General features: G+C 36.8%; 1 protein-coding gene across 1 annotated transcript in view; it reads right to left on the minus strand.

Annotated features, from left to right (window-relative positions):
* The window catches only part of SPAG16 (sperm associated antigen 16), a 1,071,408-nt gene that overhangs the window by 561,156 nt on the left and 492,456 nt on the right, over positions 1-17,796 (minus strand). The window contains exon 11 of the mRNA XM_040228573.1: positions 2,619-2,762. Within this exon, the coding sequence (XP_040084507.1) occupies positions 2,619-2,762 (144 nt within the window). The remainder of the gene's footprint in view (positions 1-2,618; positions 2,763-17,796) is intronic.

The raw sequence follows: 17,796 nt of genomic DNA on the forward strand, positions 1-17,796 counted from the left end.
TGTCATAATAATCAGGAATACATCTAACTGGAAGTTATAGAAAATACTCAACTGCGGACAACCACAATGAAAAATTACAAAGAAAACGTCTAGGTTTACTTTTCTGTGTGAAAAGCAGAGGAATTAGGCAGGCAACACTGTATAATGTGTCTACTCTGGACCTCTTCCAAGGGAGTAACATCAAACTGATCACAAAAATGGGCTTTGAGGAAGACTATGATTGCATTTATTCATCAAAGATCCAACTACAGATTAGTGTCACATTTGAATCAAATTTATTTTATATTTGATTCTTTGATTATAGATAAGTATATAAAGAGGAAAAGTGTTATCTTTAACAAATAAATTATTTTTTTACTGACTAAATTATCTAAGCAAAAATAAAAATCAAGTATCACAAATTTCAGAAAGCAGGAAATTCAACAGCTTTTAGACATAAATGTTATATACACATCTATGCATATATTTATATATAATATATGGTTTTCAGTGTTGATTTACATACATTAAGCATTGTAAAATGTCTCAGGCATGAAATGTAAACTTCTTGAGAAATAGTCCCTACCCCAAATAAAAAAGAGCTCTTTTATTGTTTCTAATAAACATTCATTATTTTTGTCAATTCTGCAAATAGAACACTCATTATTCATTATCTCTCACTTAAAACACACATGGCTAAATGTATTTTCTCCCATTATTTTTATCCCACATGCACTAGAAAAAAAGCAGTATGGCTGCATTTTACTAAAATTCTATCAAAGAAAGTACTAAATGTAAACTCATACTATGAGTGAATAATGATATATTTCACCTCATTTTAATTTCAGTAATTGACTGGAAAAGTAGGAATATCTATTAAAAGGACCATGTGCTAGTCAAACAGTAATAAGAAAATATCAGAGTCACAGGTTGTCATGGTGATGGGATATTATGGAAATCTGATTAGTATGCCCAGCAGCTGTGTAAGTGATACACTACACTTCTAATTGTGCTGTCTCTGCTTGCAAGATGGGCTTTATGTTCCTGAGAGGTAAGAGCTGGTGCAGATCTGTTTATCCACATACCAGGTATGGAATGCATTATACATTTAAAAATTAAATCCAAACATCTAGCACTAAGTTGTATTTTAAAAACACTTTCAAAAATTTTTTTGAAAAATTAGTTTACTCTTCTCTTTAAGATACAAATTTTTGAATAATTTAGTTTACTCTTTTTCAATCTAATTTCACTGACTTTCATACTAAGGATAAGATAAAGATGCTTTTTTAAAAAAAGTTTTGTGCAAACAAAAAATAAAGTTCTCCAAAGAACAAATTTTCCCAATGGTACCATTCAGAAGTTTCACTGAGAACTACATTTCTCCAAGAATAATTAGACCAGAAACTGTTAGAAAGAGCCAGACGCAGGAGTGTTTAAAAATGTTAAGCATAATGATGATAAGAGAAGACCACTGGGATTAGGGATAAGAGTTGACCACAAGCAACAGTGGGCAGTCCTTCTTGCCACCAGAAAAATGTGTATGTGTGTTTCGTTCCTTCTGTGCCCTGGTTCTTTTGGTACAAAAATTAATGAATCTTGAAAATTATAGGGCTCAATGCCTTCAGTTCTGCTTGTTCTTTTTTATATCTTAAGTATCATTGAATTTTTAAAGGAGTGGATCACTGCCTCCTGATCCTTTTTGGTAGATATCTTAATTCTAAAGGGAAAAAAATGCAAGATTAACAGAGGCAAAGTAAACACCGCTATGCATTATTGAAATTCATGTGCCTTGTCAGAGTTTATGAGGACAAAGAACGTTTCTGAAGCTTGTCCTGGGAAGCTCATTACTCTTCTTAAATGCATCAGCATGTGTATTAAGTTTTACATGTACTAAATATCAAAAGCAATCAATCTAAAGTCGATATAATGAAAGCCAAAGGAGAATTTATCTACATGTTTCAAAATTCAGTGGTAGAGGTGGGGTTGCAGAGAGGAAAGTGGCAGTATAAACTTCCAAGTTTCATTTATATAAGACGAGTTAAGTCCTTGAAATCTATTGTATACCATAGAGCGTACAACTAACAATTCTTAAGGAATACTTAAAAATTTGCTAAAGAGGGTAGATCTCAGGTTGTGCGTGTATGTTCAGTAGCTCAGTTGTGTCCAACTCTTTGCGACCCTATGGACCGTGCCCAACCAGGCTCCTCTGTCCATGGGATTTCCTAGGCATAAATATTGGAGTGAGTTGCTATTTCTTCCCGAGGGGATCCCCCAACCCAGGGATCAAATCTGAGTCTCCAGAGTCTCCTGCATTGCAGGCAGATTCTTTACCACTGAGCCACTAGCATTTACAAATCTTAAGTGTTTTGAGGATAATGATGATGATGATGATAAGATAAAGTGGATGGGAGGAAACTTTTGGAGATGATAGGTATGTTTATGGTATAGACAGCAGTGATTATTTCAAGGAGGTATACTTATCTCCAAACTTACCAGCTGTATACATTAAATATATACCTTTATTGATACTTCAATAAGTAGTTTAAGAAAAAAGAAAAAAGACAGCAGAATGAAGACACAGAGTAAACAAGTGCATTCCTGGAGAGATGAGACTAGCTCTGAGAGTCGTGTGCACTGACCTGGGATGGAAGCAGCAGTTTGAAAGCCAGTCAGTGTGGCCCAAGCCTGTGAGAAGCACGTTGCCTTTGGGGAGCCCCACCATCTTCCAGACACGGTCCTCCCCACAGGAGACAAGGAGGTCTTTGTGAGGGTGCATGACAATGCTAGACAGGGAAAGAGAAGAAAAGGTTGTTAAGGGAAGGTAACAGTGAATGGCTTCATATGGAGAATAAATGACATGGCAGTGTTTACCCATTTCAGCCAGGCAGGACAGCTACAGAATGCTGGCTCCGAAGTCAGAAGAGCCAGGTTCAGCCTCCTGGCTAGAGCCCTAACTTATACCTTCCTGAATGTCATCAACCTAATTAATTTCACAGGATCTCACATTCCTCATCTGAAAAATGGGATGGTTGATTTAGGTGAATGCTCATATCTAATTCTGGTTTGAAATAATAGTTCTGGTTTTTCATTCAGGGAGGAGAAGTTATGCCAATAAAAATTTGGTGTTCAGATATTTGGACCAGTAGCCACACTTATTACAATATATAAAATCAAACTTCTTTTCAGACTGTAGTATATCTTAACTCAGATACTATCCAGGAATAGATCATAAATCATAACCACATTATCATAGTTCTGTAATAAATTCTATAAAAGAAACATTAACTCCATGAGCTCCTATCTACGAAAAGCAAAGGAGCTCAAATTCCACACTGATATGCCACTTAAATTGGCTTCAGTCAAGGCACAGTACACAAATCACAGTAATGAATTCAGGATGCAAGAGGTAATTCCCACTCTATAAAGGCAAAGAGGGAACTGAGAAAGAAGTATGTAAAATTAATGATTAACACATTAAGCAGTATTACTTGAACCAGACTATGATTGTTGTGGCTATTTAAATATTGACACTAAACTATTTGAAAATCAAGAGACTAAAAGGTTAATGCCTGATATTTTATCTATGGCAATACTTTAATCTTATTTATATAGTTTCATCTATGCCTTCCAATGTAAAGTGAACAAATGTATCCTGTGTTAAGCACGTATTAAAATACCAGCCTAAATATTAGCAGCAAGTTGTTCAATTTCAACACAGCTGTCTCACATCAAAGACATAATGAATTTACTTGCATGTATAATGAAGTGAAATGAATAGGGACTTAAAGATAAAAACTATATATTCATTTCTCCCATAGCCCATTGTATGAATGACATTGTTCCTTTCCTCTGCAATACAGACTTTAGGAAATCAATTTCCCAAAGAAACCATGGTCTCAGTCCATACCTACATGAGTAACTCCAGGGCTTACATGAAAGAACACGTTTTCTCATTTTTTATTCCTTCCAAGAATATCCTTAAATCCCCAAATTCTGAGCTGAAAAATCATGTCCTTCCATTAGGTCTATCCAGTTTTGGAAATATGCTGGGGTCTGTCAGTGCTGGAACTATTTAACTCACAGACACATAACCACTGTGAGCAGGGCTTTCTTTTGAGTGAAAAAAATTCCCTTCTCTCCAGCACTTTGCTGCTCAAAATAAACATGGTAGAAGGGAAATTATTCATTTTGTAATTCATCATAATGTTGCTTTGTGACTTTCAGAAGGCCAGTTCAGAAAAGGAATTTATCACAGCTCAAACTGGGGAGAGGACACATTTATAGAACTTAATTAGAAGAAAAATATGATGAGAGGTAAAAAAAAAAAAATGTCAGGTTGAAATGAATCCTACATTAAAGCACACGTTAAGAAAGCAAACCAAATCCTTGACGCTCCTGAGTGTGATGTATGTCGGTCACAGCTTTCCTGGCAGACACATGCGCACTTGACTAGATGATAAATTACCCTCTTTAAGTGAAGATAACCAAAATCACTGACGTCTTTACAAACTTTGAAAGATGTTTCCAAAATTACTTTTGTGAGGGGAGCTGTTTGCAGAAGTTGAGGAAACAATATAAACACAAACCTGTTGGTGGTTAATCAGTTTGGAAGTGTTTCTCCAGGCGCTGCTGAACCCTTCTACTTTGCAGCTCCCTCCACACCACCTGAACTGCATGTGAACTGAACCTACTAATCATGCCCTATGGCTTCTTCGGGTATGCATCTCTTTTCTAGCACTCTCTTTTTAAAATATCTCTTATCTACACATGACTTTTTTTCCCTAACCATTCTGGATTAGTTTCAGTCAAACATTGATATTCTAGTCTTTAAAAAGTATACGGTACTTTGTCCATTAAATGATGTTTACGTGATTAGACATAGTTCCAACATGTATAGAAGGAAATATACTATTGTCCTCATAGGTTTGTGAGTTGAGGAAGTAAATGAACTTCCTTAATTTTAAGTGAAGGACTTAGACACATAATGAAAACTCAGTGAATATCATCCTAGTGCAGAGACAGAGACGGAGACTTTAAAACCAGCCTGCCTAGATTTTAATATTGGCCTAGAACTTATTGACTAGCAAATGACAATCTCCACAGCCTCAATTTCCCTATCTGTGAAAAGGGGGACTATTAAAAGGGTGACCATAAGCGTGTTGTGTTGTAAGGACAAGCTGATATATGGAAAGTGGTTGGAACAACATCTCAACATGGCCAGCTTTCTGTAAATATTAGCTATTATTATTACTGGACGTTATTGCACTTCACTTTAGCCTGGCCCTTCATGTCGTTAACTTCTATAACTCACACATGTCTCTTATAAAGATCATAAGTAGTAAATTTAGTCTTTAAAACTGTAAACATTTAGAAAAAAATAATGTTTCCATGTGGTTTTGAGAGACACCAGACTTTACTATATTTTATCTAACATTAAATCCTCTGCCCAAAGTGCAGGCTCTACACAGAATACTTTCACACACAAACATAAGGAAATTTGCAGTGGTTTCTTTCATAATATAGATTTTAGGAATGCACTGAGGGATATAGTGGAGAATATGAACACAATGACCCCTTCTCCCTGCCTTCATATATACAACTGGCACCAAGTAGTTGCTGGTCCCTGGGGATGGCCTCTGCCAGGCCCTGGACATGCCGAGATGAAGACAGCATAGTTCCTGTCCAAGTTCTGTCCATAAATAGGTGTCTCTCTTGTAACATACCATAAAATGACTTTCCTTATCAAGACGTCTTCCGAAAGTTCTAATTAATAAGAATAATGAGTTCCCACTTAATATCTTCCTGGTACCTGTGCTACGTGCCACAAAGTCATTTTACTTTAAACTTTGAATATAACCTTTCTGCTTCCCTTTAACTTACTATTAGTTATAATTGCAAGATTCGAGGACAAAGGCCCTGTCACCTCATTCCCAAGTTAATAAGCTTGTGATTGGGTGAAAATGGTATGGGAAAACATCTTACGGATTCAAAAAAAGAAACCGTGGGTGAATGCTAGTCCTGCTTCTTAAATCAAGTCATGTCCTGATGAAGTATCCATAAAATGTTTTGTTAAACAATATATCAGGCATGTTACATAAAATATTATGTTCTATCAGAGATTTTTTTCTCTTTTATAATAGGACACATCTCTCACAATAGACCACATGATATATACATTTCAAAAGCTCTCCTCTCTAATTGAAATTGTTCTTTCCAGTAGTGGCATTACACAAGGATATTTTGGAGGGAATGTGTGTAGGTGTATGGCGAATACTATTAATTATCAGCAGAGTCACTGACACAAGCACCACTGTTAAGACTTTTCAAAGTCTAATCCAAAAAAAGATTGTCACAAGAAAGACTAATTAGATACCCCTGTCTTCACTTTGGGTTATTCAGCATTATAAATGTTTCCCTCACTTCAGTTCACAGGCTCTAATTATTTCCAACACAGAAGATGCACAGTGGGTTGAAAATGAATCAATATCAAAATGTGTGCCCCGTGAACGTGGGTGACTACTGATCTACTCATACTTAATGATGGCACATGCTCACACATCACATATGCTTTTATCCAGCTTACCAGGACAAACATACAAAAGATTTGTCTGACTGTTGCTTAGTTAATACTTGCATCTTATATTTGGATATGCATCAGGATTTACACAGCATTCTAACATGCAACTTTTACCCTTTATTTCAATAAATATGAATTAAAAGCCTATGATACAGTATGCAAAACAGGCACCACTCTCAGGGAGCTTACATATGAATGTGGGGAAACAGCAACAATTACATGTCTGAACAGAACATCTGAGCTATACGAAAAAGCTAAAAGAAAAAAAAAGTGATATGACAATGATTTTTAGGAGAATGTTATTTTCCATGGGTTGGTTACTAGAGTCCTCACTGAAGACATGACATTCCAGGCAGGATCAGAGGGAAAAAGCATCTTTAGGACAATTTAGGGGCAGACAGTTTCAGGCATAGATGACTGCACATGCAAAAGTGTACTCAAGGGACAGAAAGGCCAGAATGATCACAGAGAATGGAGGACTGTGTGGATGATGAATGAAGTGCATGTGAAAAGTATGGACCAGATCAGATGGGCCCTCATAAGCTGAGAAAAGAAGACTGGAATTTACCCTAACACCACTGAAACATCACTGAACAGTTTTAAGTAGGAGACTGATATATGAGTGATGATTATTTAAAAGATCTCTCTAGCACCTCTCTGGAAAATGAGAAAGTGAAGAGCATGGGAAAAAAAAATAGACATTAGCTCAGAATGAACAGTAGTAAGTTAAGAATAAAAGCTTTAGAGCCATTTAACACACAGCTTCTCATTATTATGACAGATGTCACTTTAGTATATTAATATTTTCACCATTATCTTCAGGTAGAGTCAACTCAGTTCTTCTCACCAATAAAAAATATTAAACAAAGAGGAGTATTTTAAAAAGAGTCAAAATGGATTAAAAGCCATAAAGCAAATATGTGCACAAAACAATGAAAAATCTGTCAAAATAAGATGTTAGGTCTCATTCTTTTCTAGAAGTCAGCTAAGAAAATGTGAAAATATGAAATATCAATATTTCCCTGGCACTTTAAAAATGTAATAGTATAGATTTCATTCAAAGCTATATAGGATTTGTATTGTCAGGATCTGGAAAGTATCTTCCCTTCATTTTTACTAAATAGGTGAGGCATTTTCACAGTTTATGGCATTATTAATAGGGAGGCTTCCCATGTGGCATTAGTGTTAAAGAACCCACCTGCCAATGCAGGTTAGATGTAAGACACGCTGGTTCGATTCCTGCGTCAGGAAGATCCCCTGGAGAAGGGAATGGCAATCCACTCCAGTATTTTCGCCTGGAGAATCCCATGGACAGAGGATCCTGACCAGCTACAGTTCACAGTGTCGCACAAGAGTCAGACATGACTGAAGCGACTTAGCACAACATGGAACATGACATTATTAATAATTATCCAGAGGGTAGTCATTAAAGGCTAACACTTCCTTTTAATTTTCCCTGTCCAGTGTTCTTCCAGCCTTATACATATAGTAAATTTGGAGCCTGGTGGGGTACCAAATAGTCTTCCTCTTGCCTTGTTACCTGGCTGGTAGTTCTAATCCTAATCATGGGCAAGGAAAGAGGCAGGCAAGACTGTATGTGTGTCCTGGTTTATCTACAGGGCAACACTATGATTGTTACCTTTTCTATATAAATGCTCCATTAAAATACATAGATTTATATTTTTGTAAGAAAAATTCACCCAATACATTCACAAGGGTAAAGATTATCTACCAACATTCAAACACTTATCACCATTTATGAAAAGTCAACATATATGCAAATATGCAGCCTCATAATCTTGCAAAATAAACTCTCACGTCATCTACAGAACTGAGTATCCTTGTTTCACAGGTGAGGGCACTTCCACTTTGGTGAGTGCATTAGCCAGGCCATTTCCCAATTACCTCCCAAATGAAAATTCTTAAGATCAGACGATGGCCTTCAAGAAAAGTCATTTTAACTTATTATGTTTTTGTTTTCTCATGTTAAAAAATGTGATATCATTTATTCTGTGTTCTAAATAAAAAGTACCCCTGTTTTATTTATTAAACAAAACAAAGCTTAAGAAAAGATATTCTTAAGCTAAACAATATATAATTTCCATCATCTCCAGAAGTTCTAGTCACACAAATTGTTACAATATGTAGAAGAAAGACCATTCTAAAATACATAGCATCAAGTAAATGAAATTTATAAAATCCAAAAACAGGGGAAGGCAGGCCCCACTATTTTGGTAAATGGAATAAAGAAGATCAATGAAACAGGTTAACTACTTTCAGATTTATGAAAACAGCTCCTGGAACTTCCCTGCTACCTTAGCAGCTAAATATTTTATGCTACATAGTTTTATACACACTGTTTCATATTATGAAATTGCTGTAGCTCTTTACAGTATAACAAGTTTGAAAAATCACATTATGCATTTATATTCTTAAGAAACTCATTTCAATAATAAAGTTTATTTGGTTACTTCATGTTTCAGAAGTCTACAAGAATTCTGTATAGTTATGAATATTAAAAATTTTCCATTTCACATTTCCTTAGTATATTAGTGACATAGAGTAGGTGCTTTCTAAGCTGAAATCAAACATCCTCATGGCAAGAGCTCTATCATGAAAATCTCTTTTCAAGGAAGATATTTAGAAAACAAAACCTACATACAATCGAGGAATAACTAGAAGTATTACTACTTAAGACATGGAATTGAGGTGCATCTATACATCAAAGTATAGTACAAAATTCTGTTCTTAGCCTAATTTATTAGAAACTACCAAGTCAATCTGATGACTGTCATGATATTTAATTACTGACAATTTCTTTTTGAACCTGTTTGATAATTGTTAGAAAACCAAAATGAATTATATGTGGTTCCTTTATTATTTGGGAGTACTGACTAAAATTCGGCATTCTTTTACAAAGAAAGCTTAGGAAAAGTGAAAGTGAAAGGTACTCAGTCATATCAGACTCTTTGTGGCCCCATGGGCTGTAGCCTGCCAGGCTCCTCTGTCCATGGAATTCTCCAGGCCAGATCCCCTCCCTTCTCTGAGGGAGCTTCCCACCCAAGGAATCAAACCCAGGTCTCCCTCATCGCAGGCAGATTCTTTACCATCTGAGCCACCAGAGAAACCCAAGTTTAGGAATTTAAGACACATATATTGAAATTAGCATGTTACAAAAATTGCTATGAATCTCAATTTCTATATTGAAATCTGTACTAAGACTGAAAGAACTTGCATCATAATGCCTCATGGGTGTCAAAGGCCATGTGGCAGAACTGATGGGGACAAGTAAAGGGATTAACTGGCATTCACTGTATAGCTGGTGTAACTAGAGGAAGATGAACACCAGTGAGTGAGTCTCCAGTTGGTTTCCAGGGGACTGGGGAGAAGATATGGAGTCAGATGAAGGGGGCAGTAGTAAGAACTGAGTTGATAAAAACATTAAAGTTATGTAAAAACACAAACAAGTTGAATTCAAGATTGGTGATCAGATGTACATGGCCAGAATTGAATAAAATGAACTGTTCAAGTTTAAGGGATGGCTTTAGATGGCCAGTTGGGCCAAAATGAGATCTGCTAAAAAACCTAAGATGGTGAGACATAAATCCTAGAGGGAACAAGGTAGACAGAAATGGACCCAAATAATGGAAGTTTAGGAAAAGCATGAAAAAGTTATGAAATGCATCCTGGTAACTGGCCATGCAGTAAGATATTTCCTTGTCTTTTATCTCCATACATTTGTCTCTGCATCATAGATGCTCCTGCAGTCTTCCTTCTTCTACTCTATGAGAAAGAAACAAAAGTAAAGAGGTGTGTACTGAGGCCCTGAAGACCCTGATGATGGGAAAGACTGAAGGCAGGAGGAGAAGGGGAAGACAGAGGATGAGATGGCTGGATGGCATCACCAACCTGATGGACATGAGTTTGAGCATGCTCTGGGAAATAGTGAAGGGCGGGCAAGCCTGGCTGTGCTGCAGTCCACGGGGTTGCAAAGAGTCGGACACGACTGAGCGACTGAACAACAACAAATTCTCTTTCCAACTACCCATTTTGGGTAAGAAAAGGGGACAGAGAGAGCAATCTAAGAATCGACCTGCTACAATTTCAGGTAAGCCTTGGATCTTCTGTTTATGACCAGCCCAGTATTATAATCAATTAGTCTGAACAGGAGCAACTGCACAGATATTCAATTCTTTGATTTATTATCTACCCTGAGTTCTACTGAATTCAGTGCAAGAAAAGAAAGGTATGCACCATTCCCAATTCTCTCAAGCATACAGTTTAATCAGCCCTCTTTTAATAAATAACTCAAAATCACTTTCCCTGTTGCAGCACTCAATGTCTGCAGCACAGGGCTCTCTGGAAAATACTCAGTATTTCCCCTATACCATAAAGCTCTGCCTCCAGATATTTTTGTATTATGTGCTTGTATCTGTGTGTGTATGTGTGTAAGTTAATGTTTTAACATTTGTTTTCTTTAGTGAGGAGAGGGAATATCACTGCAAGGGCAATCAGGAAAGATGGTTAAGTGTGTGCTGCAGAATTAATCAACCTCTTAACTCTGCTTGTTTAAACTCCACATCTGTAGCCCTCTCTTTACCTCACTCATGTAGGTATAAGAAGGCATAAGGGTCTTTGGTTCTGTGTGCTTGCACATTCTGCTTTACCTCTTTTCAATATAAGGTTTCAGTGACCTGTAGAATTTCATGTGATTTAATAACCTCACCTATTTTATTTTAAATTTACTTGATATCTTTCCATCCTTTTACATGGCAGATCCAGCTGTTCCCCTGGCCCCTCTCCCATGCCTTTATCAACACTTCTAGTACATTAAAGCATTGTTTACACTGGAGGAGATAAAAAGAATGATGTGGGCAGATAACCATGTAAAAATACTACCTTAGTTCATTTGATGTAAACTTAGGCACTGACAGTTCTGAACACAAAGCCACAAATATATTAATAAAAATCATTCTTAATCCAGAATATCTTTGCCAAAGGAAAATTATTTTACTATAGCATAAGTATGCTATTAGCTTCACCAAAATAGAAAGGATTTCAGATGTCATGATTAACCTTTTTTTTTTTTACTAAAAACAATAATAACAATAATATAAGCAGTGGAATTCTATATAATAGTTACCTGAAAGGTTCTGTGGTCTGTGTACCCTGGCCCTGGCACTTTGAAAATGACCTAAGCCTCAGTTTCCTGGTATCAGGGTAATGGGGGCTGAATAGAAAGAATTTGGGAGTGCTTCCTCCTCTTCATTTTTTGGGAACTGTTGGTGGGAATATAAATTAGTGCAGCCACTATGGAAAAGAGCGTACAGGTTCTTCAGAAAACACTGAACTACCATATGATCCAGCAATTCCATTCCTTAGTGTATATCTGAAAATAACAAAAACACTAATTCAAAACTAAGCATACATCCCAGTGTTCACTGCAGCATTATTTGCAGTACCCAAGAGAGGAAAGTAATCTAAGTGTTCATCAAGAGATGAATGAATAAACAATACGTGGCATATATTACAATGGGGTATCCCTCAGCTGTACAAAAAAAAAAAAAAGAATAGAATTCCTAATGGCAATACCATGGATGGATCTATAGGACATTATGCTTACCGACATTAGTCAGAGAAAAATAAATGTATGTTATCACTTAAATGTGGAATCTAAAAATTAAAGCAAATGAATGAATATAGCAAAATGGAAAGAGACTCGCAGCTATAAAGAACAAACTAGTGGTTACCAGTGGGGAGAGAGAGGAGGAGAGGCCAAAATAGAGGTAGGGGATTAAGGGCCACAGACTATTATGTATAAAATAAACAGCTACAGGATGTATTATACAGCAGAGGGAATACAGCAAATATTTTATAATAAATTCAAATAGAATATAATCTATAAAAATATTGAATCATGACACTGCACACCTGAAACAAATATAATACTGTAATTCACATATACTTCAATAAAAAGAGTAACACACCACATATTGCTAGTCCAGGAAAAGATCAAAATTCAAAATACACAGTATGATTTCTGCTTGTGTGCATTGATTTTGCACCACTATTAAGCTGAAAAATCATAAGTCAAACCATTAAATTTAAGGACCTCTATAATTCAGTCAGATTAACTGAAAGCAAAGAAGTATGTAAAATGAGCTACTTAAATTTTCTCTCCAATGAAATTATGGGGAAAAAGTGCATTTTGTTCTAAAAGGGGTTTCTTTAGGCACTTTAAGTAGGTGATTTCAGCAGGGAATACACATACATACACATGTATATAATACTGTTATGTTATATTATATACATTGCATATTAGTTCAGTTCATTGTAGTCACTCAGTCCTGTCCGACTCTTTGCAACCCCATGGACGGCAGCATGCCAGGCCTCCCTGTCCATCACCAACTCCCAGAGTTTACTGAAACTCATGTCCATTGAGTCAGTGATGCCATCCAACCATCTCATCCTCCATTGTCCCCTTCTCCTCCCAACTTCAATGTTTCCCAGCATCAGGGTCTTTTCAAATGAGTCAGTTCTTCACATCAGGTGGCCAAAGTACTGGAGTTTCAGCTTCAATATCAGTCCTTCCAATGAATATTTAGGACTGATTTCCTTTAGGATGGACTGCTTGCATCTCCTTGCAGTCCAAGGACTCTCAAGGGTATTCTCCTACACCACAATTCAAAAGCATCAATTTTTTGGTGCTCAACTTTCTTTATAGTCTAACTCTCACATCCAATACATGACTATTGGAAAAAACATAGCCTTTATGTGTATAATATATACTATTTCATACAGTACCATATTATATGTGTGTGTGTGGATGTGTGCATGTGTGTGTGTGTGTTTGTATGCCAGAAAGATGTCCTTTTCATTATAGGGACTGGAATGCAAAAGTAGGAAGTCAAGAAACACCTGGAGTAACAGGCAAATTTGGCCTTGGAGTACAGAATGAAGCAGGGCAAAGGCTAATAGAGTTTTGCCAAGAGAATGCACTGGTCATAGCAAACACCCTCTTCCAACAACACAAGAGAAGACTCTACACATGGACATCACCAGATGGTGAACGCTGAAATCAGATTGATTATATTTTTGCAGCCAAAGATGGAGAAGCTCTGTACAGGCAGTAAAAACAAGACAGGGAGCTGACTGTGGCTCAAATCATGAACTCCTTATTGCCAAATTCAGACTTAAATTGAAGAAAGTAGGGAAAACCACTAGACCATTCAGGAATGACCTAAATCAAATCCCTTACAATTATACAGTGGAAGTGAGAAATAGATTTAAGGACTAGATCTGATAGACAGAGTACCTGATGAACTATGGACAGAGGTTTGTAACACTGTACAGGAGACAGGGATCAAGACCATCCCCAAGAAAAAGAATTGCAAAAAAGCAAAATGGCTGTCTGAGGGGGCCTTACAAAATAGCTGTGGAAAGAAGAGAAGTGAAAAGCAAAGGAGAAAAGGAAAGATATGCCCATCAGTCCTGAATATTCTTTGGAAGGATTGATGTTGAAGCTGAAACTTCAATACTTTGACCACCTGATGCGAAAAGCTGACTCATTTGAAAAGACCCTATTGCTGGGAAAGATTTAGGGCAGGAGGAGAAGGGGACGACAGAGGGTGAGATGGCTGGATGGCATCACCGACTCAATGGACGTGAATTTGGGTGAACTCTGGGGAGCTGGTGATGAACAGGGAGGCCTGGCATGCTGTGGTTCATGGGCTCACAAAGAGTCAGACATGACTGAGTGACTGAACTGAATTGAAGAAGTAATAGTTTTAGCCAAATTTTACTTTAATGCCTTTTCTGAAATTTATTTAATTCTATATAATAATACAGATAAATATCAGCTTGAGCACTGATATTCTACCACTCATTACTATACTCAACTCTTTTGCCATGTAACTTCATAGCATCTCCCCAAACTCTGAATATGAACCTAACCATGTGACTTCTACTAGCAATGAGATGTCAGGAACATTCAAGGAGGTTGAACAGTGTCTGAATAATTAGGCTTCCTTTCTCTTTTGGCCTGTTATCATCATCACGAGAAGGATGTATGTTCCCTAGCCTGATAGAGTATGATGGACATATAGAACAAAGTCAAGGTATGTTGAGTGTCACCTTATACTGGGTCAGCTGACCCAAACACATTTGAGTCAGTTCAGTCAACATCAGAAGAATCATCATTCCAGCCCAACTACAAATGGCAGAATTGCTGAGGTGATCACCTCAGACGCTTGAGCATTCATCACTTATTGTTGTGTATCACTGACAGTCCGTGACTTTTTTTTAATACAAACTTAAAAAAAGTTAATCAATACAAACACATTTTTAATACTATTTTGTGTCATCTGAAATATTCATATTGCAGAAGCAGAAAAAAATGTTCTTATCACATTTTCCCCACTCCCAGCTAGCTATTGTAATAAATATAGATATATACACATATTATTTTGAATTTATTATTAAATTTATGTTTATTATGATTAAGCATCTACTAGATAGAGATGTAAAAATAAAACATTAAAAACTAAGAGCTTGTTTCCATTTAATATATTATATAATTTTTTTAATGACAGTTTGCACAAGATAAAGTATTTAAACTATTGTGTAAGTCATAGCATTGAAAATCATACTCACTGAACACTGGAGCCATGTTCCAATTGCACTGCCATTTGGATATATACCATGTTATACATGCATTGTTAAAACATTTAACTCCAAATTCACTCTCCTTGCCTCTTATAATTTTGGACCTCATCCTGTGTTTTCAATTTATCTGTATTGGCTATGTATGAAAAATTATTTTATTATTATCCTATGACAACCTTTAATTAGGAAAGCAAATCTATTACAAAAAGTTACATCACATATAGAAGAGTGATTAAAAATCATTATCAAAAATATTTAACATTTATGGCACACCTTCCTCCACTTCTAAAAATAGTAAAAATTTGAATATAGCTTGAAATATTTAAAATCAACTTAAAAAATAATCTATGCTTCTTAGAGCCTACATTTTATCCATAATCAATTAACATTATTGAATATTTACTTTTCAAGCTTTCACTATTCAATAAAACAAGGAGAATATAAAATACCTTTTCCATGAAAATAGGTAAGCATGGTGAATATTAAATGATATATTTTTAAGATTTCATTTTCTTGGATCTAAAAATCTTGCACCTGTTAGAAATTTCAAAGCAATTTGCTGTCGGGATAAATATCAATAACCTCAGATATTCAGATGACACCACCCTTATGGCAGAAAGTGAAGAGGAAGTAAAAAGCCTCCTGATGAAAGTGAAAGAGGAGAGTGAAAAAGTTGGCTTAAAGCTCAACATTCAGAAAACTAAGACCATGGCATCTGGTCCTATCGCTTCATGGGAAATAGATGGGGAAACAGTGGAAATAGTGTCAGACTTTATTTTTGGGGGCTCCAAAATCACTGCAGATGGTGACTGCAGCCATGAAATTAAAAGATGCTTACTCCTTGGAAGGAAAGTTATGACCAACTTAGATAGTATATTGAAAATCAGAGATATTACTTTGCCAACAAAGGTCCGTCTAGTTAAGGCTATGGTTTTTCCAGTGGTCATATATGGATGTGAGAGTTGGACTGTGAAGAAAGCTGAGCGCCGAAGAATTGATGCTTTTGAACTGTGGTGTTGGAGAAGATTCTTGAGAGTCCCTTGGACTGCAAGGAGATCCAACCAGTCCATTCTAAAGGAGATCAGTCCTGGGTGTTCATTGGAAGGACTGATGCTAAAGCTGAAACTCCAATACTTTGGCCACCTCATGTGAAGAATTGACTCACTTGAAAAGACCCTGATGCTGGGAGGGATTGAGGGCAGGAGGAGAAGGGGTCGACAGAGGATGAGATGGCTGGATGAGTGAACTCCGGGAGTTGGACAGGGAGGCCTGGCGTGCTGTGATTCATGGGGTCGCAAAGAGTAGGATGACTGGGCGACTGAACTAAACTGAACTGACCTTCAGTTTTGTTAGAAATTAGAGATGACCAAAATCACTGTTTTAATTTCTACCAATTACAGCCCCTCTTTATCAAGTACTGTTATTTCCCTGTAATTTTTGTTCTTCCTTTTGACTTTATGTTTTCCATCTGATCTTTGAATGTTAATTAGGCTGAGATGGAACTATTTACACTGAATACTCCTTCCATGTAACTTTTCCCATCCATTACTTTTGGTTTCATTCAGTCACGCTACCACTAAGTTGCTGGAAATGTCAAAGGAGAGAAGTAGAAAATCTTTATACAAAATGAGTATTCCCTGTTCTAAGCCTCTGTTTTCTGACAGTTTGAAGATAAAAGGACACAAATAAGCAGGTAACTAGTTCCTTGACCTTTAGGTTTTAGCTTCCGTATTCTTAATACTACTGTCACCCAACCTGCTGCTCTGAACTATAAACCATCTACAACGGCTACAAGCGGCTCTAAAAAATTCTAATTATTGTAAGTTTCATAGTATAATTATTAAAAATGGCTAGAGGGAAGGCTCTCACCTAGGTCTTGTGTGTGTTAATGAGGAATCTCCTGTAAAAAATACTCCTTGCTTCTTTCTACCCCAACCCCATCCTTCTGAGGATGTAGAAAAAAACGTATCTGAGTGGTCACAAAGCAACTCTGGAGTAAAGGGTTAGCAGTACAAGAGACAGCTTCCTCTGACTTCTCTCTCTTCTCTGGATCAGCCTGCCTGCAGTGAATCTGCATTTCCAAGCTCTTCTGTGTTGTGCTTTGCAAGGATAGGCCCCTATAGGACAAGCCAGCTGTCTCTCAGCAGTATCTGTGCCCCAGCAGGTTAGCCTATTTGCAAGATGGAGTAGTGGAAAGCCCATTGTGGCAACACATTGTAATAACCTTTTAATAACTTTTACCAGTAAAACCTAATATTTTATCTGTATCTTTCACAGTCCTATGAATTCTTGACGTGATCAAGAAAAGAGGGTATTAATTTACTGGCTCTCTAAATGCCAAATATTGAGGGAAAAGCAAGCACTAGCATTTGGAAGACTAGAATAACATGGTTTTCATAATCTTGGGGCATGCTGAATTTGAGCCTAACAGTTTTAGGTAGCTCTTAAAGGGCCTACTGGCTGCTTCCCTGGTGGATCAGTGGTAAAGAATCTGCCTGCCAATGCAGGAAATGCCGGTTCCATCCCTGGGTCGGGAAGATTCCCTAGAGAAGGAAATAGCAACCCACGCCAATATT

This window comes from Oryx dammah, unplaced genomic scaffold (genome assembly GCF_014754425.2).
Source record: "Oryx dammah isolate SB20612 unplaced genomic scaffold, SCBI_Odam_1.1 HiC_scaffold_27, whole genome shotgun sequence".
Lineage (NCBI taxonomy): Eukaryota > Metazoa > Chordata > Mammalia > Artiodactyla > Bovidae > Oryx > Oryx dammah.